Source organism: Prunus persica, chromosome G2 (genome assembly GCF_000346465.2).
Source record: "Prunus persica cultivar Lovell chromosome G2, Prunus_persica_NCBIv2, whole genome shotgun sequence".
Lineage (NCBI taxonomy): Eukaryota > Viridiplantae > Streptophyta > Magnoliopsida > Rosales > Rosaceae > Prunus > Prunus persica.
Genome location: NC_034010.1, coordinates 24,632,135 through 24,657,260, shown reverse-complemented (window position 1 = coordinate 24,657,260; position 25,126 = coordinate 24,632,135). Strand labels below are relative to the sequence as shown.

The following is a 25,126-nucleotide window of genomic DNA, read 5'->3' as shown; positions in this document are numbered from 1 at the left end:
GACTCGAACCAATGAGTACTTAAATCGATGACTTGAACCGATGAGTACTTGAATCGAGTCAACTCAATTCGATTCTCACCTAGTGCTATCGATTGTCACAAATAAAATCACCCGATAACAAAAATAGAAAGAGAGAAAAAATTACGAGTAAACAAAAATAGAGTCCATTTCATATCTTATATATATAAATAAAACCCAATGGCCCCCAGGTCCGAGGCAGCGAAAGCATACTGTTGGAGAAAGATCCGGAAAAACCGTTTGTTTTCGTTCTCTCGAGCTCAAAAGCTCAACAAATAAACAAAGAACCCTGTGGCTGTGGCGCCAACATGGAAGACCAAAAGCAACAGCAGCAACAAGGCAGCAACAACAACAATGCCAATGGGCCTTTGGAGACGACCAGAGCAGAGCGAGCTGTTTGGCTCATGAAATGCCCACCGCTTGTCGCTAAAAGTCTCAAGCCTGACGCCTCCTCCACTTCTGCCTCTGCTTCTTCTCCATCTGATCAGCAGTCTTCTCGCCCTGTGGCCAAGGTCGTTCTCTCCATTGACCCTCTTAACTCCAATGACGACTCTTCCTCTCCTCAGGTACTTTTTCTTTTCCATTTACTCGACAACTCAAAAAGTTGACGTTTTTCCCTTTTGGGTTTTTACTTTTTTGTGCATGCATTGTTGTTTCGGTCATAATCTTTGTAATTCTTGTGCATTTTCTTGTTTATAAAGCTTTGGTCTTTGATCCTATGCATGCCCTTTTCTATGGATTTTCTGTTGCTTGCTGGGTTTTGTTGCTCATTTTCTTGTGTTTTTTTTTCTTTTTCTTTCTTTATCATTTTTCCCAAAGTTTTCATTTTGGGGTTAAGAATTTTCATGATGTGGGTTTAATAGAGTTCAGCTCTTTATGTGTTTATATCCAAACCCAATTTACAAGTTAGGTTTTCATGACCCAGGTCCTGGCTTTTCTATCAATTTTTATTGTTCTACAAAGTTTTGGGTTAAAGTCTTCATCTTTATAGTATGATAGTATCACTCATCCATGTAGATTTCCTCTTTTGTTGCCCTTTCCTTTACATAAGTTGTTAAAATGCAGTTCACCATGGAACTGGCGGCCACTGAATCTGGAAATATGCCCAAGTGTTACTCTTTGGATATGTCTAAAGACTTCATTCCAATGTCTGTGTTTTCTGAGTTATCACAAGGTAAGTATGCCTCTTTCCTCTGTGGCTTTTCTTTGCTGAAATGCATTTGGCTTGACATATTGATGCTTCTATTCTAGTTGGGTATCCACTTGACATCATGCTAAACTTTTCTGCTCCTTTATTTTTGTTAAAAGCTAGCATTTAAAAATTGATAGTTTTTTACTTCAGTTAAAATGGTACATGCTACATCCAACAGATTGTTGCATCATAGGTAGAGAAGAATAACATTGTTGGCTTGCACGGTTTTGTGTTGAAATCAGCTTTTAGTGCCACAAAGAAATGAAAATACCCAAGTTCCTGGGTTAGGCTTTTTAAATTTGTGATTGGAATTCAATTTCTTCTCAGCTACATTTTAGTATCACATATTTCTAGTTTAGGTTCTTGTTAGTTCTAACTCTTCAATTTATTTTAGCGAAAGATATGCTTACAAGGTGTGATACTCGAAATCAGAAACATAATGTTAAAAATTGATTGGGGTTATATTACTTCAACAGAGCTGCAAGCACATATTAACTTTAGCTGTCCATTGTGCACTCTCAACTGAATGTGTGAAATTCTTTTGTGACCGTAGGAAAGTTATCTGTGGAGGGGAAAATTTTGAACAAATTTGATATGAAGCCCCATAATGAGAACCTTGAGAATTATGGGAAACTTTGCCGTGAACGGACGAAAAAGTATATGAAAAACAGAAAGATTCAGGTTCCTTGGATTACTTTATATATTTTTCTCAAACTCTATTTCAGTAATCTAAGAGTTATCAGTAGTATAATCACTAATTTGTCCCTTTTTTCCAATTTTCAGGTGATTGACAATGACAATGGGGCTCATATGAGGCCTATGCCAGGGATGATTGGTTTTATAGCTCCTGGACCCAGTGTACGTGAAACCACCTTCTTTTTGTACATATCGTTCCTGAGTAAAAGTGGTCCATGCTTTCCATTGGACAGTCACATTATTTGGGACTGCATTTGTATGTTGGCATTTGATTTTAGTATTGATTATCCACCATTAAGTATTAAGCATAAGAAGAATTGTCTTTCATATAGGAAAAGAAGAAAATGCCAACAAAGGGGTCAGACACGAAAAGAACAAGGAGGGACCGTGGAGAAATGGAAGCCATTATGTTTAAGCTCTTCGAAAGGCAACCAAATTGGACGTTAAGACAACTGATCCAAGAAACAGATCAACCAGAAGTATGTTATGTTTTCTAGTTATTTCTTTCTGCATGATTTATAAGCCTTCCCCCATTGAATCTTAATATTAGAATTACTATCTTAATCTGTCTTTTTCCAGATTAATGTAAGACCCATCTTGTTACTTGCATATACCGTATTCATACATGCATGGCTTTACTGACAAGGAAAGTTACCTGAATATCCTCGTACAGACACCTTACTAAATATTGAGAAGGAAAATTGCTGAAAATTTTCCAAACAGAGGAAATTTGAAGACATCCTCCCTGTTAAATAGCACAAAATTAGGCAATCATAATGCTACTTTTACTAATGGAAGTATGAGAGATATTGAGATGAATGCATTACACATGGTTAAATATAGAAGATGAGCAGAATCAAGAAACTAAATCCCATATGCATTTAAGTGGGAAAAACATAATTTAAAGGCAGCTAGATAAGAAACTTATCCTTTGAACTTGTAACACACCAATAACCTGATGATCTTTGATTAACTTTAAGCTTTTCGTTATATCATCCTTCTACTCGTACTTTTGGAAATGTGACTGTTCTTATGAATTTGTCCCTTTGCAGCAATTCTTGAAAGACATACTTAAGGAACTTTGTGTTTACAACAACAAGGGAGCTAATCAAGGGACGTATGAGCTGAAACCAGAATACAGGAAATCTGTCGAGGAGCCAACTCCCGAATAGGTTGTATGATATAGGTTAACTTTTGCAGAGACGGACATCTCCCAGCCAAAGGCCTCTGTTACTGATAATTGCTAGTTCCATTCTTCTTAGGCTACTGACCTGATCCTTCTTTTTAGCAGAGAACTGGAATTTTTGTCTAAGATTGTAGGTTTAGTCATGGGCATATAATCATCATTTGAAGTATGCACTTTCATATCTTTCTATACAATTAGCAGCCAGCCTTCTATTGTTCCATGATTTAGAGGCGTTCCTGTCTCATTTACATTTCCTGTTTGTAATATGAAAATGCACTCAGCCACTGGCAATATCAGATGGCTATTTGTATGAGTTTGACTGAAATTCAGTAAAAATGGTTAGACTTGGGGATTATAAAATTTAAAACAACAAATAATCTCTTTTGCTTTATTGTTTTGGTCCATGGCTTAAAGTCTTAACTGCCTGAATGATACAGTCTATGACAAAGTCAATTGTAGAGGTTAGAATCAAATCTTACTTCAGCAGTGACGTGGGATGTGTGGACACCTTCATTGTTGTCCTTTATGTGAAATCTTTATAAATAAAAAACGAGTTTGTAAAGTTCAAATGATTAAGAATGGTTATTCTTTTATCCGAAGACGTTATTAAATTAAACATGCAAACAAAATCTAAGAATAAATATGTGATTTAACTGGAAAAAAAAAAAAAAAACTGTACTAACTCTACGATCGATCATAAAGCTCCAAATTTAAGTAGTGAAAACGTGATATGCCAAAAAAATGTGAAACACGTCTCTCATAATTGCTGCACACACCAAGAAGAAATTATGAAATAGTTTTATTTATTTATTTAATATTTGTTATTCAACAAAAAGGCAATTCATCCACTCCACACAAAAATGAAAAATGAAAAAAGGCACGTGGTGTACACACCAACAGCGACTTGGACTTGGACTCGGGTGGGCCCCGCTATCAAAGACGTTCAACAACTTACCACGTCATAGATTGGACCCGAATAACCAAAACCGGTCCGAAACCGAATTCTTTTCCCATTCCAACTTAGAGAGCTCCATCCAAGTAAAAAAGCGTGTGCTCACCACGACGTCGTCTTCTTAAGCCTTCTGAGCCCTCTCTCTCATTTTCCCCAACGAAAGTCAATTTCGGTTCCACCTAACACCACCGATACCTTTCCTCATCATCTTCATCTTGTTCTCTCTCTCTCTCTCTCTCTCTCTCTCTCTCTCTCTCTTTCTCTCTCTCGCTTTCTCTGTCTTCCAATCTTCCCTTCGCAAAATCTCTCTCAAGGTACGATTTCTATCTTCTTGCTTTTGGGTTCTTGTAATTTTCTGGTTTGGAATTGACGCCTTCGTGAATTGCATTGTATTCTTCAAAGTTGTTGTCTTTCTTGATTTTGTTGGTAATCTTGTTTGATTTTCAGTTTAAATTGATGTATTTGGATGGAGTAAGTTGATGGGTTTTAAGAGGTTTAAAATGAGTTGGATGATTTGTTTCAGCATAATATTTTTCGGGAAATGAAATCTTGACGATTTCCGACGATTTCCAATTGATGTTGAACTCGAGTCTTGACTGGTCTAAATTGATGGATTTTCCGTAATTTAATCAAGATCGTTATTTTGGTGACAGATTTTGTGTTATTAAGTAAAGATTGAGGAAAGTCCTGATTTTGATTTTCAATTAACTGGGGTTCTCGACTTTCTTTTAGTTCTTGTTCTAAGCATAGCATTTTCTCAACTTCAGAATAAGCTTTTTCGATGACTATCCATTTGACCAAATAATATCTGCCGGTTTTGGCCTGTGGGTGGGTTTAGAATTTTGAGAAATTTTGGTTTTTATCTTGACTAAGACCTGGATTGGATGCTCGTGCTTGCAAGATAATGTTGACAACTTTATGATGTGATGACTATTTGTTTACCTTAGATGCTGCATCAATATCTGATTATTGGCATGTTCATATTTTTGGTAACATTTAGAAGCATGTGTTTTCTTACTCTTCGTACTAAGCAGGAGTTATTGATTTTGCATTTTACCTCGTTTTACAGGTCACTTTTCTCCGCATTAAGAATGGATTCCTTTTTCAAAGTTGCAAATGAAGATTGTGTGCCTTCTGACCTAGACATTCTCAGATGCCCGTTTTTGAGAAACATCAATGAGCCCACCAATTTTTCCTTTGCCTCATCCTTGGCCTTCCCAGTGCCTGTAAGTTATATTTCCTTTCGATGATTTGCATCTTCTATTGTTTTCTATGTTACTGTAGGCGTACTTTTGGTTATTTGCATCTCCTATTGGCACTTACAGCTGCTTGATTGAAATTGAGCCATTTTCTGATACTACTTTCTACTTTTCTTGATCAGGGACGCGGCGGCAAAGGTCCAATTTTTGAAGATGGTCCCAATTTTGACATGGCATTTAGGCTTTTCCATGGGAGTGATGGGGTAGTCCCCCTTTCTGGAAGATCATTTGTGCATTCTGACATGGTTGAGCCTCAACCAGCCCCATCCATGTTTAATCCATTAGCTGCAAAGGCAGCCACTATCAGTCTCTCATCCTTTGGAGGGCCATTCAGCTTTGATGCATTCTCTGAGAAGTGGAAGAATCAGAAACGAAAATCCAATTCCTCCAAAAAAGATTATTCTTCAAAGGTAAATTGATTGTTGCTTCACACTACAAATTTCCCAGCTTGCTGAGTAATTGACATATTATAAGTTTTGAAATTTCTTGTGATTTTGTTGAATTTTTTACTTCATATCATTAGACAAGTTTTTTTTTTTTCCCGGTGCTTATCATATTTGGAATTGATTTTTCAGGGAGGAAATTCTAATCACGAGGCTTTGAGTAATGAGTGGCTGCAATCTGGAAGCTGTCCGATCGCGAAGTCATACCGTGCTGTTAGTGGTGTAATTCCGCTTGTTGCAAAGGCTTTTCAGCCCCCTCCAGGGATGAAAATTAAGTGCCCACCAGCTATAGTTGCAGCCCGAGCAGCTCTGGCACGAACTGCATTTGCAAAGAACCTCCGCCCACAACCCCTTCCTGAAAAAGTACTTGTGATTGGAGCATTGGGCATGGCAGCCAATGTTCCTTTAGGGGTATGGAGGGAGCACACCAAGAAATTTTCACCATCTTGGTTTGCTGCTGTGCATGCAGCTGTTCCATTCATAGCCATACTTCGGAAGTCTGTGCTGATGCCTAAATCAGCCATGGCTTTTACCATTGCAGCATCAGTGCTAGGACAGGTCATTGGCTCGAGAGCAGAGCGATACCGGCTGAAGGCAGTGGCTGCTAAAAAATTGTCTGTGACTGAAACCTCTGTTGGTGGGACAAGCGAGTTACAGGTGCTTAAAGCGAAAACTGGTCACTGCAATGACATTGAGGAGTGGAATTCAGTTGCTCTTCAGGTTACGCCTTCTTCCTCAACCGATGTGTTCTGCTGATTGTTATTGGAATTTTGATGGCATTGATCCATCATTTCTATGTATTTTTACAGAGTCTACCTGTACTAAGTTCATTTGTGCCTCTAAACAGAGTCTGTGTCCTTTGAAGACTTAAGAGGAGAATAAATGTATCATGCGAATCACGAATTTTATTTTTTTTAATCGAAGTTCTTTCCTTTTTTTTTATTGTTCCCGTCCAATTTGGGTCAACTGTCCAAATTTGTTTGCATTTTGAATATGTATTTGGCTATGTGACCTGTATCCTGTGGAGAGATGAGATGGAAATGAGCTGTAATAGTTGTACAAGGTAATCTAGTCTAAACTATAAAATTCAATATTGGTTAATTTGGTTCTTATCCACTACCATACAAGTTTGAATCCTTATACCTCAACAATTATCGTTCATGAGATGATTGTTCATGAGATTTAAATCAATCATCGATAAAGGTTTAGAAAGACCTAATCAAAATGGTCACATGGCTGGAGTATTTATCAAATAATAGTTAATTTTCATTTATTTAAATTTGTAACAACCTCACAATCAAATGTATTTATTGTAAAAGGAAAGAATTGAACATAAAATTTCAGATGCACAAACAAATGTAAAAGAAAGAATCGAACATAAAACTTCAGATGCACAAGCAAATGCTCTTATACATTGTCGGTTGGATAGATAGAGTCCCTAAATATTTATTGTTAACAAATGAAATTTCCTTCTTTTTTTTTCCGTTTGTAGCGGTTAAAGGAATACCGGCAAAACTCAAACTTCACATTAGCCACAGTCGGGCACACAAACTTTTGGAGAAGTCAGTTCAGTTGCGGGTCGGAAACCGACCCGGGAACGACGTCGGGCAGTAGGCAGCAGCCATTCTTCACTGAAAGTCAGTTTCTTTTCTTTCTTTCTGGGTTGAAAATTGAATTGCATAAGTTACAATGTCCAGCTCTTCGCCAACACGTCAGCCTCAGACATTCGGATTGCCCTGGCCCGATCTCAACCACGGCTTGCTCTACAACGACGTCGTTCGAGCCTCCGATTCTGGTCCTCTTTCTCTCCCTCTTCTCAAAGATAAAGATAGCCTTTTCTATATATTTTTTCCTTTACTGCATTTTCTCAGCATCCAAACGCAGTCCATGCGCTAAAAATCGATGCTTTTTTGGATTTAAACTTCACCGTCGTTTTCTTTCTCTGAATTTGACTCCTAGTGTTGGTGTAAATTATAGAACTGACACTGATCGAGTTCTACTCGAGCAAGTATAAGAACTCAGCTCCTCTACAAGGGTAAGCAGGCAGCCTATCCCAACTTCTGCCACATTGCTATTGCTTTCTTTGCTTTCTATCCTCTGTTGTTTGCTTGGAGAATTGAGTTTGGTCTTTTAAGCAGTCAAAAATATGCTTATTTTGAAGAACCGATATAAAATCTGTACTGATGATAGTTTTGCAGTTGGTTGCAGAGAATTCGGAACGGCCAGGTTTGAATATTGAAAATCATGGAAAAGTTTGTTATGAGAAATGTAAACGCGTGCTTTGGAAATTCTCAGCTTTATTTATTGGTCTACAGATAACAGTTGATGGCGAAGTTGTTAGAGATCCCAGTACGATCCTCAGGTGTTATTTGTTTGATGGATGCTATATGGCTTTATATTCTGTCTGCTCTTATGCATATAGAAGATTCTTATGTTTTTTTTTTTTTTTTTTTTCAATGACATAATCAATTTGTTTAGGGTCGGTTCGGAATTGGTCTATCATAGGCTTCCGTGGAGAGAGCCTGATGCGCCATACTTGCTGGGGGTTCTATATGAGGATGATGATATGGTAAATGTCTCACTGTGGTTAGTGATCGTTTCTATGCGTTGGATCATATCTTTCATCTTTGTTGCTGTGTCTGTATTTGCTTCTTTTCATCAAGATTAGTGATGTTAAACAACTGGCCTCAAGTAGATTCATTGTTTTTAATACTGTTTTAAACAACTCATTTTACATTATTTAGGTGAATGCAAAAAATGGAATGTAAAAAATTATGGACTTAACTTCCACAATTGAAATTATGGAAGTTGTGCACTGTGAAAGATTTAGGTGAATGCTATCAGTGTTACTGGTAATTTTTTAAATTTTTTAAATGCATGAGAATTTGGAATGTACAGGTTCAAACATAAGAATTATTTTCTTTGATTCTTTAAAATAATTCAAGATTTGTTTTTGTCTGAGAATTTTGTTTTCATGAAATAAAGCATTAGAGTTATGTATGGTTTCTCTGCATATAATGTTTATTGTCTGTTTTCAACCATTTTTATGATGACTGCTGTTGACGTGAAGTTGTACTAATGAATTCAGATTGCTCTAAATAAGCCTTCTGGCCTGCAAGTTTTACCTGGGGGTCTTTTCCAGCAACGGACAGTTCTCACACAGCTCCTATGTTGGGCAACAAATAAGATCTCTCCCTTATCATGCCAAGAACCACATCCTGTTCCTGTTCATCGCTTAGGAAGAGGCACTTCAGGTATTCATGAATTCCAATGCTGAATAAAATAATGAGGTCCTTTTTTTTTTCTTTCTTTTCAATCACTGTGGCTAAGTTTTCATATATATATGGCTGTGGACATGAGAGGATTTGGATGCATGCTCTATCTTACTAATTGAATTAAGCACCCAACCCATACTCATCAAGGCCTTGAAAATATTCATAGTTACCAATTAATGCGCATTAAAACATTAGACATAATTTGTTTTATCACTGTGTCAAGAGAAGTTTCATGTTAGTATACATAGTTTTCCTTTCCTTTTTCTGTTTTAGGCTTCATTGCAGATAGATGTCATGATTTTTAACTTGTAAAGATGCATAACTTCATGCTTTGTTCATTGTTTCTCACTAGATAACATTTATAAATAACAAAATCCTTTGTACACAATGCGTTGCTCACTTTCCAGCTCTAAATACTATTCGCGCAAATCTGTTCATTGTTATGGTTACTAACAGAGATGGTTATACTTCTTGATATTCTTCGTGTTGACTGGTCTCATATGGTTCTAGGAATATTACTCTGTGCAAAGACGAAGCATGCCAAAACTCAACTTGCAGCATACTTTGCTGACGGGACATCTAATATTGGAGATAACAGGTTAGAGAAATGACCTATTCCATCTTGCTCACATCTGCTTTTAGCTTCCCCTTTTTTTTGGAATGAAAACATTGTCAGTAATCACAATGAGATAATATCCGATTCTCTATGTAGACTTAAGATTTCTTTCAGTTGAGTCATAATCTTTTTCACTTTGCTAATGACATCTACAACATCAATGCAGTAATACCTCCATGGAGGCGCATGCAGTGAGGAAAATCTCAAAGATATACCGGGCACTAGTGACTGGGATACTCTGTGAAGATAAGGTAACATCCTTGTGAAGTACTGCTGAAGTGTGAGCTACTATGATTAATGTCAGTTTGTGCATGTATAAGGTTTATATCTCAAAGAAAGCATTCATATCTACTGTTTCCATACCTTATTTGACTTTAGAAAATTCTCTAAGTGGTCTTTAGGGCAAAGTCTTCAGGTAGGACTCAACCAATGGTAGCTTATAATAACTTGCAAATCTATTTATTAGCTTCTAATGCCATTTTTTTTCCTGTCTTGTCCATTGCAGCCCACCAATCTTAGCATCCTATGTTTATTAGTATTCGTTGCAATTTGACTTCTAGTTGTCTCTAGTCTCAATTTAAATTGATGGTTTCTTGGGACCAGCGGTCTTCCTTTTTGTTTATTTTTTGGCTCTCTTCTTCAAGGATATTTACTCCAACTATACATGCAAATAGATTGTGTGATTGATGTGAAATTACTATAGGTAATTGTCAAACAGCCAATTGGAGTGGTGCGATATCCTGGTGTGGCTAAAGGGCTGTATGTTGCTTCTCCCACAGGTATATTTGCATTCTCTAATGTAGTGAATGAATTTTGATTTCTGTAAGCTCCCTCCAATTGCTACACCGTGATTTAGAAAGAAAATGGCAACCTTTAAGTCATGCCTGTGTTATCTTGCACCGGTCACCCTTTCCCTTGAGTGTCTCATGCAGAAAACAATCTATTCTATCCCATCATACTTATCCCTCTCTGTAATTTTTTCACGTAACCAGGAAAACCAGCTCTGAGTAAAGTTGAAGTTCTTGAGAGAGGAATTCATAAAAACCAAACACTGGTCCAGGTACCCCAGTTTTACCAGTTTAAACTACAGAATACATATATAGGCTTTTCTTATATGATTATATCCATCTGTTTTGTTTTCATGAATGATAAATTTATTGATAGCTTAAATCGAACACCATGTTAGCAATACTGTTGTATGGAAGGGAGGGAATCTGGGGATGAAACATAAACCAACATTCGAAGGTCAACTTTTTTTTTTTTTTTTTTTTTTTTTTTGAATAGAAACATTTTTATTCAAATGAAGGATCAAAACAAGGCCATTTAGCACGCAGGTAAAAAGAAAAAACACTAGCCGGTGAAACAGACACAAGGCCACTCAACACATAAACAACCAACCAACCATAAAACAAACCCTTAAGATACTACAGCCAGCAGATTGCGCATAATTATAGGATAGGGTACATCCTTAAAGGCAGGGGAAGTTGATGCCCAAAGGGCTGCCCAAAACTTCACTCTATCCCATAACTCTGCCACTCCCACTCCCTTATAATCCTCAAAAATTCTCCTGTTACGTTCCATCCATAGGTTCCAAACCACTGCCTGCATCAGACTTCCCCAGAGAATTTTGGCTTTCTTTCCCCTTCCCAAAGCATCAAATCTGATGGAAAAAAGTTCAAAGCAGCCTTTTGGTATTACCCACACCGAGTTAACTTCCTTCAATAGTGTCTCCCACAACTTTAGAGAGAAAGGGCAATGAATCAGGATATGGTCCACGCTCTCCCCTGCCTTATTACATAGAGCACACCAGTGAGGGCTAATGCACAAATAGGGACAACGTCTCTGTAATGTATCACCTGTATTTAGTTTTCCCAACACCGCTTGCCACACAAAGATCTTAACTTTCGGAGGAGTCTTGGCCTTCCAAATTTGAGTGTACGGGGAGAATATCTCCCCCTCATCACGATTCTGAATATGAGAACAGAAAGAATGACAGGTGAAGAGACCAGAGGGGTCAAGCTTCCATCTTCTCTTATCCAATCTGGAAGTGATCACCCTCACACCCTCCAATAAATCCAGCAATCTAGCCGCCTCCGTTATCTCCAATTCATTGAGATTCCTCCTGAAACCGAAATCCCAACTGAGAGGGAACCCATCTAAGCCCGTAAAAGAGGAAATATTGTGATTTTGCTTTCTGGACAAATTGAAGAGTCTAGGAAACACCTCTTTCAAAACACCACCCCGGCTCCAATCATCCTCCCAAAATCTGACCCTAACTCCACAACCTACCTTGAAAACACAGCCTTGAAGAAACAAATTATAGCCGCTAGAAATGTCCCTCCAAGGGCTGCGACAAGATCCCCGAGTCGCAGGTTTAGCATCCCACCCATTTGTATCCATTCCATAAATACTTCTGATCACTTTATGCCAAAGAGCATGAGGTTCATTAGGAAACCGCCAAAGCCATTTTTCCCGCAAAGCCGCACTCCTAGCCCTCAACGAACCCACCCCTAACCCTCCACAGAATTTTGCCTTGCCCACAACCTCCCAACTCACAGCGTGGTTTCTTTTCCCATCCAAACCTTCCCACAAGAAATCCCTCATAAGCTTCTCGATTCTATTGGCTACTCCAATGGGAATCCTGAAAAGGGACATGTAGTAGATCGGAATACTACACAATACAGCCTGAATCATTGTGAGTCTTCCCCCTTTGGATAGGCAAGCTCGCTTCCATTTTTGTAATCTATTCTCCACCTTTTCCACAACGGGATCCCAAAACTTTATCGCCCTGGGGTTCCCTCCTAGGGGAAGACCCAAATACGACATAGGCCAAGCCCCCACTTCGCATCCCCAAGCCCCCATTCGAAGGTCAACTTGATTTTCTATTAACCACAAGAATTAAATTAAACCTAATGATTATGATAAGTACAAAAAAGATATCTGAAATTTACGATGGGCAAGGAAGTCAGGTTGTGTTTTTTTCTTTTTCGTTGTCTTTTTGTTTTCTTTTGGAATTTTAGAACTTACTATAGCGCACTGATATGTTTAACAGGTTGAGATTCAGTCAGGAAGGCCACACCAAATTCGTATCCATCTTTCTTACATAGGACATCCTTTGTTAGGTAAACTTTTTAATCAAACTCTGGTTCTAGGAGGCCCTGGGTTTGAGAAACCCCACATCCTCATTTCCCACATATTTGTTAATTTGCAAGGTGCAGTTTGGGGTTGCACCTACATATCTACTGTAGTTGTGAATTAGCTGTATTATTGCTTGGACTAGTTGAATGCTAAAGAAATCCCCCCCTTTTTTTTTAACAGGAGATCCTCTTTATGTTCTTGGTGGACAACCAAAGTGCTTAGATTCTGACTTTGTAGATGAGAGTTTTGCAGATGATGGGTATGCAGTTATTGTGATATAGAGCATTTGTTTTTTCATCATACTATTAAAGCATCCACAATAGACTCCCTAAACCACCTCCTTAGATAAAATTCAAGGAGGAAGTGAGAAAAACCACCTCCAAGTTCCATCCATGCTCTCTATTCAAGTCCTAAAATATGGAGACCTCTAGGAGCTCCTAAATCTGAGGAGAGAGAAAGGACTCCTAGTAGCTCCCTATAATTAAATGTTGCTTTACTTTAATGCTATTTTAAGTAATTATTTAATGCTAACTATTTTTTATTATTATTTTATATGAAGAGGGAGCATTTATGCTGAACTAAATAAATAAATAAATCATTTATGATTCCATAAACTAGAGACCATGGTTGGGGTTGAAATTTTATAAGAAGCTCCTAAAATACCTTTCTAGTGTTTTTAGCTAAATTTTAACTAAAAAAATAAGGAACATGATTGTGAATGCTCACCATATTATCAACACTATCATGGAGGAATTTGCATGGTTTCTTTTGGCGTTTTTCAATGTAAAAAGCTTATATTGATATTAAAAGAACGTTAATTTATTTTTTTTCTCCATTTTGATACGAGTTGCATTTTATTTCACATTGCATGCAGAGGATTCCTGAGGCCTACAAAACCTGTTCCAGGAGATTGTGGCTACAACTTGCATGCCCATCAAGTGATTCTCTCTCACCCATCATCCAATGAGGTAAAGGTTTAAAACAACGATTGCTACTTCTATTCAAGGATGCTGTGCATCTTCTATTTTTTATAATAGTCAAGTTTTTGGTATCTATTTGCAGGTAATCAAAGTTACAGCACCACTTCCGGCTATTCTCCGAACTCGGCAAGAAACCGAGGAACTTATTAGCACTACTACCAATATCAAGAATGCTGCAGATGGAAAGTGCTCATTCAACAGGTTTCCTTGAAGACTTTCCTTACCAAGACTTGGAAGTATAGACGCATACATACCCTTGTATTTGCCCAGAGTTAATTTTCCCCTTAGAGAACCATGCCAAAGCAAATTTTGAGATTTTTATACTGAAAAAAAAAAAAGGGAGTTTTACCAAACCCAGAAGTTGGTTGATAAAAGAATGAGTGACGTCTCACTCCCCAAGTAAAGTAAAACACATAAAACAAATCATGGAGAAAATATGTAAAAAAGTCCAAGGGAGAGACGTCAGATGAGAGCTCGTGAACTGGAATAAATCCATCCCTCCCAACTTTTGCAGTTTATTTCTGTATTTTCCATAAAATACAACAAATACAAAGCTGCTGCAATATTACAAGCACCTAAAAAGCATTTTACCAAAAAGACGGGGACTTTAAACCGTCCATTGCCCTATCATGTCACTGACTGAACACAAAAAAACCTATTATACAGGGCGCAGCAAATAAATAATTTGCCGCTGAGGGCCTCAAAGGCCCTCTGCAACATCTACTACCTTCCTACATCACCCTTACCTCCTCTCCAGGACTCTTCCTCCCTAATCATGCTCCCCGGCTGCCCCCCATACTGTTCGGTTTTTGCATAATGCATTCTTATGGCAGCAACAGGATCTGAAACACCAGTACATGGACCCCCTACAAGGATCCCTCCCCTCCCTACTACGTTCATCCCAACAATCCCCCTTCCTTGCTGCTGTAAACTCGAAATTGTATCAAACCCATTTCGTCTTGGCATATCAAATACGTCTTGCCGCTGCTGCTGCTTCACATCTACTGTAAATGGGGGCACTTTAGCACCATCCCGACTCCTACTGAACACCGGGTAATCCACAACTCCATTGCTGCCACTAATTTCCCTGGAAGGAAAAACTGATACACCATTAATATTCCGATCGTTGTTCTTGACAACCGCCTGCAATGGCTGCTGTTCCATTTTGGAAGAGGTAGTAGGGAAGTTGCCAAATGCTGCAGGGTACTTGGCCAGCAAGATAGCTGAATCAGAAAAAGATGGATAACCAGCATGCACTTTATTCCCTTCCCAAAAGCCATAACTCCTCCTGGGAACCTTCTCAATCCCCACATAACTACTACAATCAAACTTCAGGAGAGAAGAATTTCCATCAGCATTGTGATGCCCGGTGAATTTTAGGTTAGATGACGTGTTGCTTAACTTATGGTTGTGAGCTCCCTTTTCTTCATTCTCATGGATGTTGGAACTTGACTTGGACAGGGATGATGGATTGCTGAGTATTTTGCCAAACAGTTTCACATCACCATTCCGGCTTGGTTTATCTGAATCTGACGAACTCCATGAATGGGCTTTTGGAGGGCCAACTGGTTGTTCTACCTTTCGGGGAGCAAGGGGAAAATCAACCTCTGAACATTGCGGCTTACAGTTACCAAATTGAAGAAAGCCATCTTTCGTCATATAATGACCATTGATCTTCCTGTCTGGCTTTGAAAAGTTTTGAACTTCAGATAAATTACCAGACGTTACATCCCCATTAGTATCTTTCTTGGTTGGCATTTGCAATGGATAGCCCTTGAGAACCTGGGAGGATTCAACATTTGTATATATTGGAAGACCGGGTAAGTGCTTGTTACACTCATCTATCCCAACAGATTTAGGCTCTCTACCCTCCTGTAGATCCAGGGTTGACGACAAAATATCTTGGTTAAAGGCTTTTTCGCATTCAATTTTAGCAGAATCTGGTGAGACAGAATCTGCAGGAGCATGACGATTCTCATGTGGCATTGAGATGACAGAAGGCTTTTGCATAGAATTCAGCCCCACAGAAACTTGATGCAGGCACTCGGGGTTAAGACTGAAACCTGAACAAGAACCACCACCAGCCAGGGCAGAAGCATTGCCACTTGAATTAGAATCGTGTACTGAACCTGGTAGGCTGCATCTGCTTGTATCTGTATTGCCATCAGAAGGAAGTTCACCCATCAATTTTTCCCCATCCATGCCAGGATTAGTTGGGTCAAAGTTGATTCCCCCACCAACAGGTTCTGATTCTGCAATTAATATTCCCTCTTCAGCCGCATCATCTTTCAGAGCATCTGCAGAGAATACTCGACTTTTCTGGGCATCTCTTACACAATCGGCATCATCCAAAACTAGATTAGGCCTATCCTCCGTCTCTACTGCATCAGACGCCAGAGATTTGAGTGTCTTGCCACCTTCATGATCTAATTGTCCCATTACATTTTTTTCCTCTGATCTAAGTGGACCTGTTTGCAAATTCATGGTCTCTGCAGGATCAGATTCATCATCCATGTTAATGACAGACAACGGCATGTCCTCATTCATTCTACACCCTGACTTATCACTGGAAATACCTGAACCAGTTTCCAGAACACAGGCATCTTCAGTATCACTCCCACCTCCATTAACATCGTCACCAACAGATGTTCCATTTCCAGCCACAGGATGTACCAAATCAAGCCCAAGGCACTTTCGAGCTTTACTAAAGAAAACCTTGCATTGATGTTGGGACCTCGTTCGAACACATCGTGAGATCATAGCAAAATCCTTGCCATAGGATGACACTGCCTGTATAAAGCTAGACTTCTCTGCATCTGTCCAGTCAGAAGGATCCATTTCTCCACAACTTTCCTCTGAGCAAGTCTCATCATCAACATTCTGCATAACATCAGGCGTCAAAGGTCGCCTTGCTAGCGAATCCACTTTCTGGCACTTCCATTCTCGGTAACCCTCACCAGGATCAATAGAACTAGTGATGCAAGAACTCACAGCCTCAGATGACAGCGAGCCACATATACCTGCTAAAACATCAGCAGCAACTGTTTCTCTTTCATTCCCAATAGCATCAAAACTGCAAGACCTTTCGACAGTGGTGTCATCACCTCGTGATGGATTAGTATTCCTGTACCCTCCCAAATATAACCTTCCTGAAAATGCCTGTCGAGATCTTGTGCTACCATCGGCATGAGCTGCAATTGCAGAAGCAGCACCTAAAATATCAAGGGATGCAGCATTCATCTCACGATTCCATTTTTTCCCATTTGAAATTAGGTAGGTCTTAGCTGAAGACTTTCCTTGCTTAGTCATATCAGCCTTCTTCTTTGTTTTCTCAAAACAAACAGATTTGTGATGTTTGTAGTAGAACTCAACACAGTCAGCAGTCGTCTTATGATCAAGAAAAGAAGCAATTTTTCTGAAATCCTTCCCGCATGTGGTAAGCTTTTCAATGAACAGCTCTTTCTCTTCTGGCGTCCATGGGTTCATCAATGCCCTTTCCTTCTCAACAACACAGGGATCTTCAACTAAGCCATTACTAGAAATAAACCTCGTCACCATCTTCTCCTTCTTGTCCAAGATTAAGGCTGGCATCTTCAATGAGTTCCTATAACGCTTGACTTGGGAATCTGACAGCAACTTGTTGGTAAAATTAATGATCTCTGTAGTCGGGACCAAGCTCAGATTTCCTGCTGAAAAAAAAAAATATGAAAAATGTGATCAAAAAATGTTTAACATAACAAAAATGCGGAGATATTTGTTCTCAAAGGATTACACCAACAAAAATCACAAAGCATCGAATTCTATTTTTTTCCCAGTACTAACCACTAATGTTAATACAGGGAAAATTAGTGAGAACCATGTCACCAGAGGTCAGCATGCATGCCTCCTAGGCAAGAATAATGCATTAATCGTCAAAGTTAATCACTTGATTACTATCAAGAACAGAACTGGTTTTTTTCATTTTTCTTGTTTTGTTACCAGCATACCATAAGACAACAATATTGAAACATAAAAAAGGCATAAAGGAGGCATTACCAGTTCCTCAAGCATAATTAATATTCCATAACCATGTTCAAACACTAAGAGAAATAAAATCAAATGCAACACAGAGCACAGAAATAATAAAACAAGAAAGCTGAAGCGGCATTGAAAATATAAACTAAAGTCCCCCTACACCCATATCCATCAACAACAGAACTGTTTTCTTTCATTTTTCTTGTTCTGATATCACAGCATATCAACATTGACAGACTCAACGCATATAAACCAAGCACTTTATTCCAATCTCATAGAAAGAACACATGAGGTTGAGAAAAATATGGCAATAAACAGATAAAGAAGAAAGATTTACTTACCAGGTGTAGAAAAACGAGATCGAATAGAAGAGCGATGCTTCTGATACCCATTATTTGTTGCTCGCAAGCTTAATTCAAATTTTTTGTGAGACTTCGGACGATATTTTCGTATGGAAAGCAAACGCAAGTCTTCCTTCCACAGGTGTTGAAAGGCTTTATATTTTAAGGTTAAGACTCTCTCCATAAACCTTAAACGCCGCTTCCTCATGGCGAACTTCTCTTTGATCAACGAATCATTCTTCCCGGATGAGGAAATACTAACTCCAGATATATCAACCTTGTAGTGCTCTCTTGGTAACAGCTTATTAAATACTTCAAATGATCTATTTGCAGATTCTTTATTGGAAGAACATATAGAATTGCATATCGTATCAACTACACTAAAACAAAAACCCAAACCACCAGAAACAGGTGCAACTATCTCACTACCCAAAAGCATGCTACTATTTCCACAAGCAGACAGGTCAGTCTTTACTTCATCCTTTCCTGGCACTAGGCATTTTGCTTCCCCTTTGGTCGTTTCAATTGGATCCAAATCCCCAGAACAATCATTGTGACTCATCACATCCGATGAAGAAACCACCTTTAGTAATGGTTCAACAAATTTCGACGTCGCTGTTCCAGGACTATCAATATCCTCATCCTTAACAATACCACAAAATTCTACCTGGTCACCATTACCAAGACACATCTTCTCCACATCAGCGTCCCCAGAAGAATGAATTTGTAATGGAGCAGGCCGAGTGATCAAATTTGTGACAGTAACCTGTTCTTTGAAAGATTTATCATTGTCCTCCACAGGCAAAGAACTAGAAGTTGCTGGACGTGGACAGCTGGCCCCAGAATCAGAGTTCAATACTTTAAGCTCGTTTTCAAGTGAATCAATTTCTGACTCTGTCACTTCCAACACCTTCGAAATTTCACCTTTCCATATAAGTAACTTGTTCATTGCAGTAGGCCTCACAATACCAGAATCCACTGAACTTGGGTCATCAGATTGAAGCAATTCCCGTAGTGATGAGCCCAAATTAGCTATAGAATTGCAATCCAACTTTTCCAAATTGAATGTGAATCCCTCATGATGACTCTGAGACATAGGACTAGGGGAACCACAAAAGTTTCTATTATTGTTGTCAACATTTGCTGTCTTGCCAAATGATTTCTCCTCCACACCTGTTGCAACAATGATATAATCATAAAACTTCTGCACCTATAACATATATGTGTAAGGGAGAGATAAACATAACAATATGGAATGCATAAAAATAGCAAGACAACAGATAACTTACCAACAGAAAAATATATATAATGCATTTTTTTGTAAAAACTAAGATATGTGAAGGTTTCAAAAAGAATGTGTGGTATCAAAAAGAATGTGTGGTAGCAAAAATTAAAAAATTAAAAAATAAGAACACATAATACTACAAAAGCAAAATACTTGGTATAATTACTTAGACTACAACCTAAAACCACTGAGAAGGACAACCCAGGAGAAAAGGTTTTAAAATCCTTACTTCCTAATTTTCTACCTTCAGGCCCTTCCCATTCCACTAAACCAACACATTGATAATAATATGTCAAGATGAGAAAAGCATCATGTATGATGTTCCTTGTCAAGGAGAGGATTTGGTCGCCCACATTCTAGCAACGAGTAGTTATATCAACTGAATCTCATACTAACTTCTATTTGACTTGCATTAATAAGTAAGCAATAATGCCAACACCACATTACAGATTTTAAAACACAAATCTTGTCAAAATCCACTCACATATCAGGTCACAATTTAAGATAGGGTAACATGTGAAGGGAATGTAAGGATGCAACAATATACCTGGAGAGGAACTGCAAGCTACAGAGGATGGAGTTGCAGGAGATGCACAATCTGAGAATACTGTAACTCTAGGGCTTTTATCAGCCAAATTTGAACTCAGAGAATGGACCGGCTCCATGTTACCAACAGAACAAACAGCCCCATCTTTGTTCATGCTTCCATCAGGGACCTCGACTTTCTTTTTCTCATACTTTGCCAATCCCTCACCCCATCCAAGGCGCGGCTTCTTCCTAGAAGTTGTTTCCTCTGATGGGGCAGCAGATGTCACACAGGTAGTAGCTTCTCCTGAAGGAGACTGCACCGGAGTGGCATTTTTTGGCTGTGACTCAACCTTTGCTTCATTGAAATCAATGGCCCCAATGCTCTTTGAGCTACTTGAATGGCTGAAACCTGAACCCCGAGAAGACATGCTTCCAGACCGCGTCCATTTAAGGGGCTTCCAATCAATTGAGCCTAACGAGTTCTCTCTCTCACATTTCTGGCCAGCACCTAGACCAGTAGAACCGCCCATTCTATCAAGCTGGTCTTTCAATTGAATCTGATCCCATGTGCTTCCAAAGTCAGAATGCTGATGAGATGAGTATGTCAGCATATCATCCTGCGTCCTTTGTTCATTAATCACGTCATTTGGCCTGCCCGGTGTGTTTGGAGACCCACTGCTGGTTTCCCAAGAATGACCTTTACATTCCCTCTGGCTGTAAGACCCTCTGTTATCCCTGCTGTTCCTACCATACCTTCCATCTCCACGCGAAAATGATGGTCGGCAGCTCTCATCTTCCAGCATCTTATCACCAGACCGAGAAGATGCATAGCCATGACCAGAATCCTCGGAAAATAGGTGCCAACCACCCTGCTTACCATGACCTTCAGAAAATATTTAAAAGGAAAGGAAAGAAAAACAATCAACTCAAGCAAAGTATTCAGACCAAACAAAACTCAAGTAAGGTTTATTTCGAACAAAACAGAAAGAAGGCAAAAACCATTTTTTCCAGAAAAATTAAAGGAAAAAAAGAATATATATTTCCCATAACAGATCTCAGAAAGTTGGCAGATCTAAACGATACTTGTGAAGGATATGATATGAAATCCGAAAAAAAAAAAAGACTGAAACAACAAAATTAGCTGTGTTGAATCATAAGAAAAAACCCTTTGTCAAAAAAAAATTCATAAGAAAAAACCCCAAACCGCTCACGGATGAAAGAATCATAAGGCTAAAGATCAAGTCTGTCCGACCCTTCTCTTTGTTTGTTGTTTTAGCAAGCCCAACCCGTTCAAAAAGTTATTTACAACCCTAGAACAGCAAATTAATGAAACATATGTTTGTGTGCATATACATATTTATCAGAAGCCAAGAATTCTAATTCTAAATAGCCCGCAGAGAAACAGAGGCACAAGAGAGATTATTGATAATATGATAGACAAATACCTGGTGGTCTGCGAAAATCGGCTGAAGGCCAACGATTGAAGTCGCGAGGTGCATGATGGGGCGAGTCCCTCCATCGTGCCACAGAGCCAAGGGACTCCGACCTCTCGTGCTTCCTCTCCTTGAAGAAGTCTTTCCGATCCCAAGGCAATGGTTCTGGCGGCATCAAAATCAACCCAATCGCATGGGCAGCCACACCTTCACAACCCTAATTCTAAACCCCAAACACCACCGCCAAGATCTCTCTCGGCCGTATGCCCACCAAAGTCTTCGCCTTTCCACGCCCCAAAAACAACAGAGCTCACAGCTGCCTATCCGTACCGTACTGAATCTAGGGTTTTCTGCAAACCAAATCGTAGAAGAGCCTTTCGAGCCTGCGCCGCAGCCAAGGTTGGTTGCCCTAGGGTTTCGAAACCAGATCGTGGACGAAACAAAGCATAGGCGGAGTTTAGTGAGCCATGGGAGACGATGACTCTCCTAGGGTTTGCTCTTGTTATCCGCCTCGTCGTCGTTCGGCTGCCTTCTCTTCCTCTGAAGAAAATTTTCCTCTCTTTCTTTCTCTTTCCTGGCTTCAAGAAAATCTGCCTGTGGGGCGAGAAAGTGAGAACCGTGAGCCGATAAGGGACAAAGAGAGCCTTGAGAGAGAGACTGGCATCCGGATCTCAACACCCCTATTAAACTCTATTTCAATCTCAATTCGCGTCCGAAAATAAATATAATTTCTTTTTAAAAAAATTAGAAATAAATCCTTTTTTTTTATTTTGGTGACTCATTTTTTTATTTATTTTCTTTTATAACCCTTATTTATATCAAATCTTTTACTTTTTCTAATTGGTTTCTACTTTCCTATTCCCTAATCAATCAAACTTTTTCTTTTTCACTTTGGCCCCCGCCTGTGTTCTCATCGTCGTGACCAAAATGCCCATGGTTTGGGGCCTTATTTACGGGAAAAAGGGGGCGGTGGTTGCCTGCTGTATTTTCCTTTACATGAAATGACGGACTTACCCTTGCTCATTTTACAGAATGACAGAATTGCTTGTCACGCTGGGTCAGTTGACCGTGGTTTTTAAGTTTTGAGATTTTCTTGCTAGAGTTGACTCCTCTATCTTAACTTAATAATATCTCGGCAAAATATGGGTTGTTGCGAATTGAAACGTTAATGATTTATTTGCATCTTCTTGATAAGAACAAATTTAATTAGCTATGGTGGTGCACATGCATCTTGTCATCAACTTGCCAATATAGTGCAATTCTTATCTCTAATGTAATAAAAAGTTGAAACGTTTTGTTAGTTTATTATTATGTTGAATGTGGATAAGTACTTTATTTTAAATTGTTATCTAATTATATTTCAACTAAAAATGCTTAATTTTTCCTAAAAACATCATAATTATATTGTTTTAGTTTGTATCGTATATTTTGTTATTGACAATAATAACAACATCTTATCAATATCATATCGACAATCTGTTCTTTAATTAATAAAAGAATTAATGAAAATCCCCTATGCATGAGAAATATGAAATTACCAATTTTTTTTAAAAAAAATCACCTTATATACTTTCGATTCAAACATTGCCATAGTCCTAGAGATGCACTTAAGTTTTCTTTATCCCAACCATCCCAAAATGAACAATCACCACCCACCAAGACAATCTAAATTAGGCATATATGGTAATGCCTCCAAAGTAGATTATTCTCAAAGCAGAGCTTAATTAACAGTAGATTATTCTCGAAGCAGAACATTATTAAGCTCGATGAAGTAAGCAAGAGATGACTTATCAAAACCTCTAGGAATAAGAATCAAAGCAAAGAAAAAAAATTGGGAATCTCAGATATATGCAAATGTAACAATAAAAAAAGCAGAAGCATTTAAAAAGGAAGGTGGGCTGCTGAGAACTTCACAATGAAGGTAAGCTCCATCCTGCAATTTCAAACCCTACATATTCTCTCTAAACTAATACCAAACAAACAGCAGGGCAGAGGAAGAGCTCTTTTCGTCATCTTGATCTCTCTCTTTGTTCAAGTTAAGCTCTTGCTGGGCAGCTTCCAAGTTTGAATGGAGACCAGCTTTAGGGTTCTTCTTTCTTGTCTTTGCTTGGTTGGGTTGTTTTTGATGGCCATGGTGTTGGTTTGGGGGGTTGAGAAATATGGGTGTGATGTTTATTCTGCAGAAGGAGAAGTCATAGGAGCCTTTTTGGAAGTACCCACCAAATAGTCCTTCCCCACCAAAGTTTTGACAAAATGATTATTATTTTGCCGACACAAGGAGAGATTTTATTTCTATAAAAAAAGAAAGGAGGTAGATTTTATGAGCCTCCCAATTATAGTAGGATATGGATATTACAATTTTCACCTTATTGGGTCCATGGAGAAGTACAACTGTTCAAGCAAGCAGTGTACCCAACGCCAATTGTAAATGAACAAAAATAAATAAATCACAACATCATAATTTGTGATTTCATGTTAGTCAACTATTATACTATGATCATTTACGAGGCTAAGAAACAAAAAATGTATAGCTAACTAATAATCTAGGGTTCGTTTGGGACGGCTTTTTTAAGAAGTAAATGTTCATAAGCGTTTTTATTATAAAGATGTTTAAAATTTCATAAGAAATTCAAGTGCTTTTAGCAAGTGCTTCTCCATAAAGAGTTTCTATAACTCGGAAGTGTTTCTAAACTTTTTTAAAGCGTTTTTAGTTATCATAAAGAGCTTTTAACCCTTTCAGAAGCACTCCCAAATAAACCCTTATTTTTTTGTCAAAAGCAAACAATTTGGGCTCGTTTGAGACTGCTTCTTTATAAAGCACTTCTACTCATAAGCGCTTCTAACAAAAGTGTTTTTATTATAAAGTTGTTGAAAATTTCATAAAAAATTGAAGTGCTTCTTGAAAAAATACATGGCAAGTGCTTCCCCAAAAAACACTTCTATGACCCAGAAGCATTTTTAAACTTTTATGCCAAACACCATTAAAAGCGCTTTCGGTTTTCAGAAAACGTTTTTTGCCCTTTCAAAAGCACTCCCAAACGAGTGAGCATTAGAATATGGATAAACACTTTCTTTTTTTTTTACAAGCGATATTAAAGGATAGGAGATTCAAACACAAATAAGAATTAATAATTGTTTGTAACCATTCAAACTACAAGCTCCTTACCAACATTGTTTTGAACTGCTTAAATAAAAAGCAAAATTAATTTTCTTTGGTATTTTGTACACGTGATTCTATGAGCATGGCAACATAGTGCCTAAGGACGATTGTCTCCACACAATTATTTGTTCATGGCACGTCCAGAATCACACCCCCACAATGACGAATTCCATCTGCCATTTATTTAATAAAATACTTATAATGTTCTATGTTGAGAATTAAAGTTAGAATGTCATATCGTAATGGAATATAACAAATATGTGGATTTAAATTGTTGAATTATCTTTATAAGTTTACTCACCAACTTTCATTATTTATAAATTGACGAGGAACTTTACTTCATCTAATGCTTTGGGACCGTATTCTCTCAATCCCCAAATAATCAAATTGGCACTAAAATCTAGAATTCATATTAATATGTCTACAATGACGATGATATTTAATTTTACTTTCTTTTTATAAAAGGAATATTGGAAATTGGAAATTTAAACATAAGATACTACTACAACTACAAGCTTATAGGATGGCGATTTTCACTCATATTTTATGCATGCGCACTCATTCTTTTTAGAGGTATTTAGTTATATACTTATTCTTAGTATTAGTGATA

The 25,126-nt window shown here is 38.3% G+C and overlaps 4 protein-coding genes across 6 annotated transcripts; 3 read left to right on the top strand and 1 right to left on the bottom strand.

The window, feature by feature from the left end:
* Nucleotides 201-3,447, top strand: LOC18784849 (general transcription factor IIF subunit 2). Its single transcript, XM_007220648.2, has 6 exons — nt 201-584; nt 1,084-1,192; nt 1,764-1,891; nt 1,994-2,068; nt 2,239-2,385; nt 2,959-3,447. Exons 1-6 carry the CDS (start codon nt 327-329, stop codon nt 3,076-3,078), a joined length of 837 nt encoding a protein of 278 aa, XP_007220710.1. The 5' UTR covers nt 201-326; the 3' UTR covers nt 3,079-3,447.
* LOC18786912 lies at nt 4,145-6,702 on the top strand. The gene is made up of 4 exons (XM_007218182.2): nt 4,145-4,358; nt 5,114-5,270; nt 5,426-5,713; nt 5,879-6,702. Exons 2-4 carry the CDS (start codon nt 5,136-5,138, stop codon nt 6,500-6,502), a joined length of 1,047 nt encoding a protein of 348 aa, XP_007218244.1. The 5' UTR covers nt 4,145-4,358; nt 5,114-5,135; the 3' UTR covers nt 6,503-6,702.
* LOC18786857 (RNA pseudouridine synthase 5) lies at nt 7,220-14,108 on the top strand. Its single transcript, XM_020557547.1, has 14 exons — nt 7,220-7,541; nt 7,724-7,781; nt 7,945-7,972; nt 8,062-8,108; nt 8,225-8,315; nt 8,835-9,000; nt 9,532-9,619; nt 9,804-9,888; nt 10,341-10,416; nt 10,630-10,697; nt 12,690-12,759; nt 12,956-13,034; nt 13,650-13,743; nt 13,838-14,108. The coding sequence occupies exons 1-14, from the start codon at nt 7,436-7,438 to the stop codon at nt 13,964-13,966; spliced, it is 1,185 nt and encodes a 394-aa protein (XP_020413136.1). The 5' UTR covers nt 7,220-7,435; the 3' UTR covers nt 13,967-14,108.
* Nucleotides 14,233-22,085, bottom strand: LOC18786141. 3 transcript variants are annotated; one of them, XM_020557545.1, is made up of 4 exons: nt 21,369-22,085; nt 19,943-20,806; nt 18,111-19,283; nt 14,233-17,441 (listed from the first exon to the last, which is right to left on the bottom strand). In XM_020557545.1, the coding sequence occupies exons 1-4, from the start codon at nt 21,529-21,531 to the stop codon at nt 14,479-14,481; spliced, it is 5,163 nt and encodes a 1,720-aa protein (XP_020413134.1). In that variant the 5' UTR covers nt 21,532-22,085; the 3' UTR covers nt 14,233-14,478. The 3 variants fall into 3 exon arrangements, with proteins under 3 accessions (XP_020413134.1, XP_007220311.1, XP_020413135.1); XM_007220249.2 differs by having other exon boundaries at nt 14,233-17,444; nt 21,369-22,006; XM_020557546.1 differs by having other exon boundaries at nt 14,233-17,444; nt 19,943-20,792; nt 21,369-21,533.

Excerpts from the sequence above, each read along its gene's own strand:
- LOC18786912 (XM_007218182.2), top strand. The coding sequence starts at position 5,136 with ATGGATTCCTTTTTCAAAGTTGCAAATGAAGATTGTGTGCCTTCTGAC. Across the intron at positions 5,271-5,425 it reads CCTTGGCCTTCCCAGTGCCT|GGACGCGGCGGCAAAGGTCC; the intron begins GTAAGTTATATT and ends TTTCTTGATCAG. Across the intron at positions 5,714-5,878 it reads AAAAAGATTATTCTTCAAAG|GGAGGAAATTCTAATCACGA; the intron begins GTAAATTGATTG and ends TTGATTTTTCAG.
- LOC18786141 (XM_007220249.2), bottom strand. The coding sequence starts at position 21,531 with ATGCCGCCAGAACCATTGCCTTGGGATCGGAAAGACTTCTTCAAGGAG. Across the intron at positions 20,807-21,368 it reads CGATTTTCGCAGACCACCAG|GTCATGGTAAGCAGGGTGGT; the intron begins GTATTTGTCTAT and ends TATTTTCTGAAG. Across the intron at positions 19,284-19,942 it reads AGCTTGCAGTTCCTCTCCAG|GTGTGGAGGAGAAATCATTT; the intron begins GTATATTGTTGC and ends TTGTTGCAACAG.
- LOC18786857 (XM_020557547.1), top strand. The coding sequence starts at position 7,436 with ATGTCCAGCTCTTCGCCAACACGTCAGCCTCAGACATTCGGATTGCCC. Across the intron at positions 7,542-7,723 it reads CGTTCGAGCCTCCGATTCTG|AACTGACACTGATCGAGTTC; the intron begins GTCCTCTTTCTC and ends TGTAAATTATAG. Across the intron at positions 9,001-9,531 it reads CTTAGGAAGAGGCACTTCAG|GAATATTACTCTGTGCAAAG; the intron begins GTATTCATGAAT and ends ATATGGTTCTAG.
- LOC18784849 (XM_007220648.2), top strand. The coding sequence starts at position 327 with ATGGAAGACCAAAAGCAACAGCAGCAACAAGGCAGCAACAACAACAAT. Across the intron at positions 1,193-1,763 it reads GTTTTCTGAGTTATCACAAG|GAAAGTTATCTGTGGAGGGG; the intron begins GTAAGTATGCCT and ends TTGTGACCGTAG. Across the intron at positions 1,892-1,993 it reads TGAAAAACAGAAAGATTCAG|GTGATTGACAATGACAATGG; the intron begins GTTCCTTGGATT and ends TCCAATTTTCAG.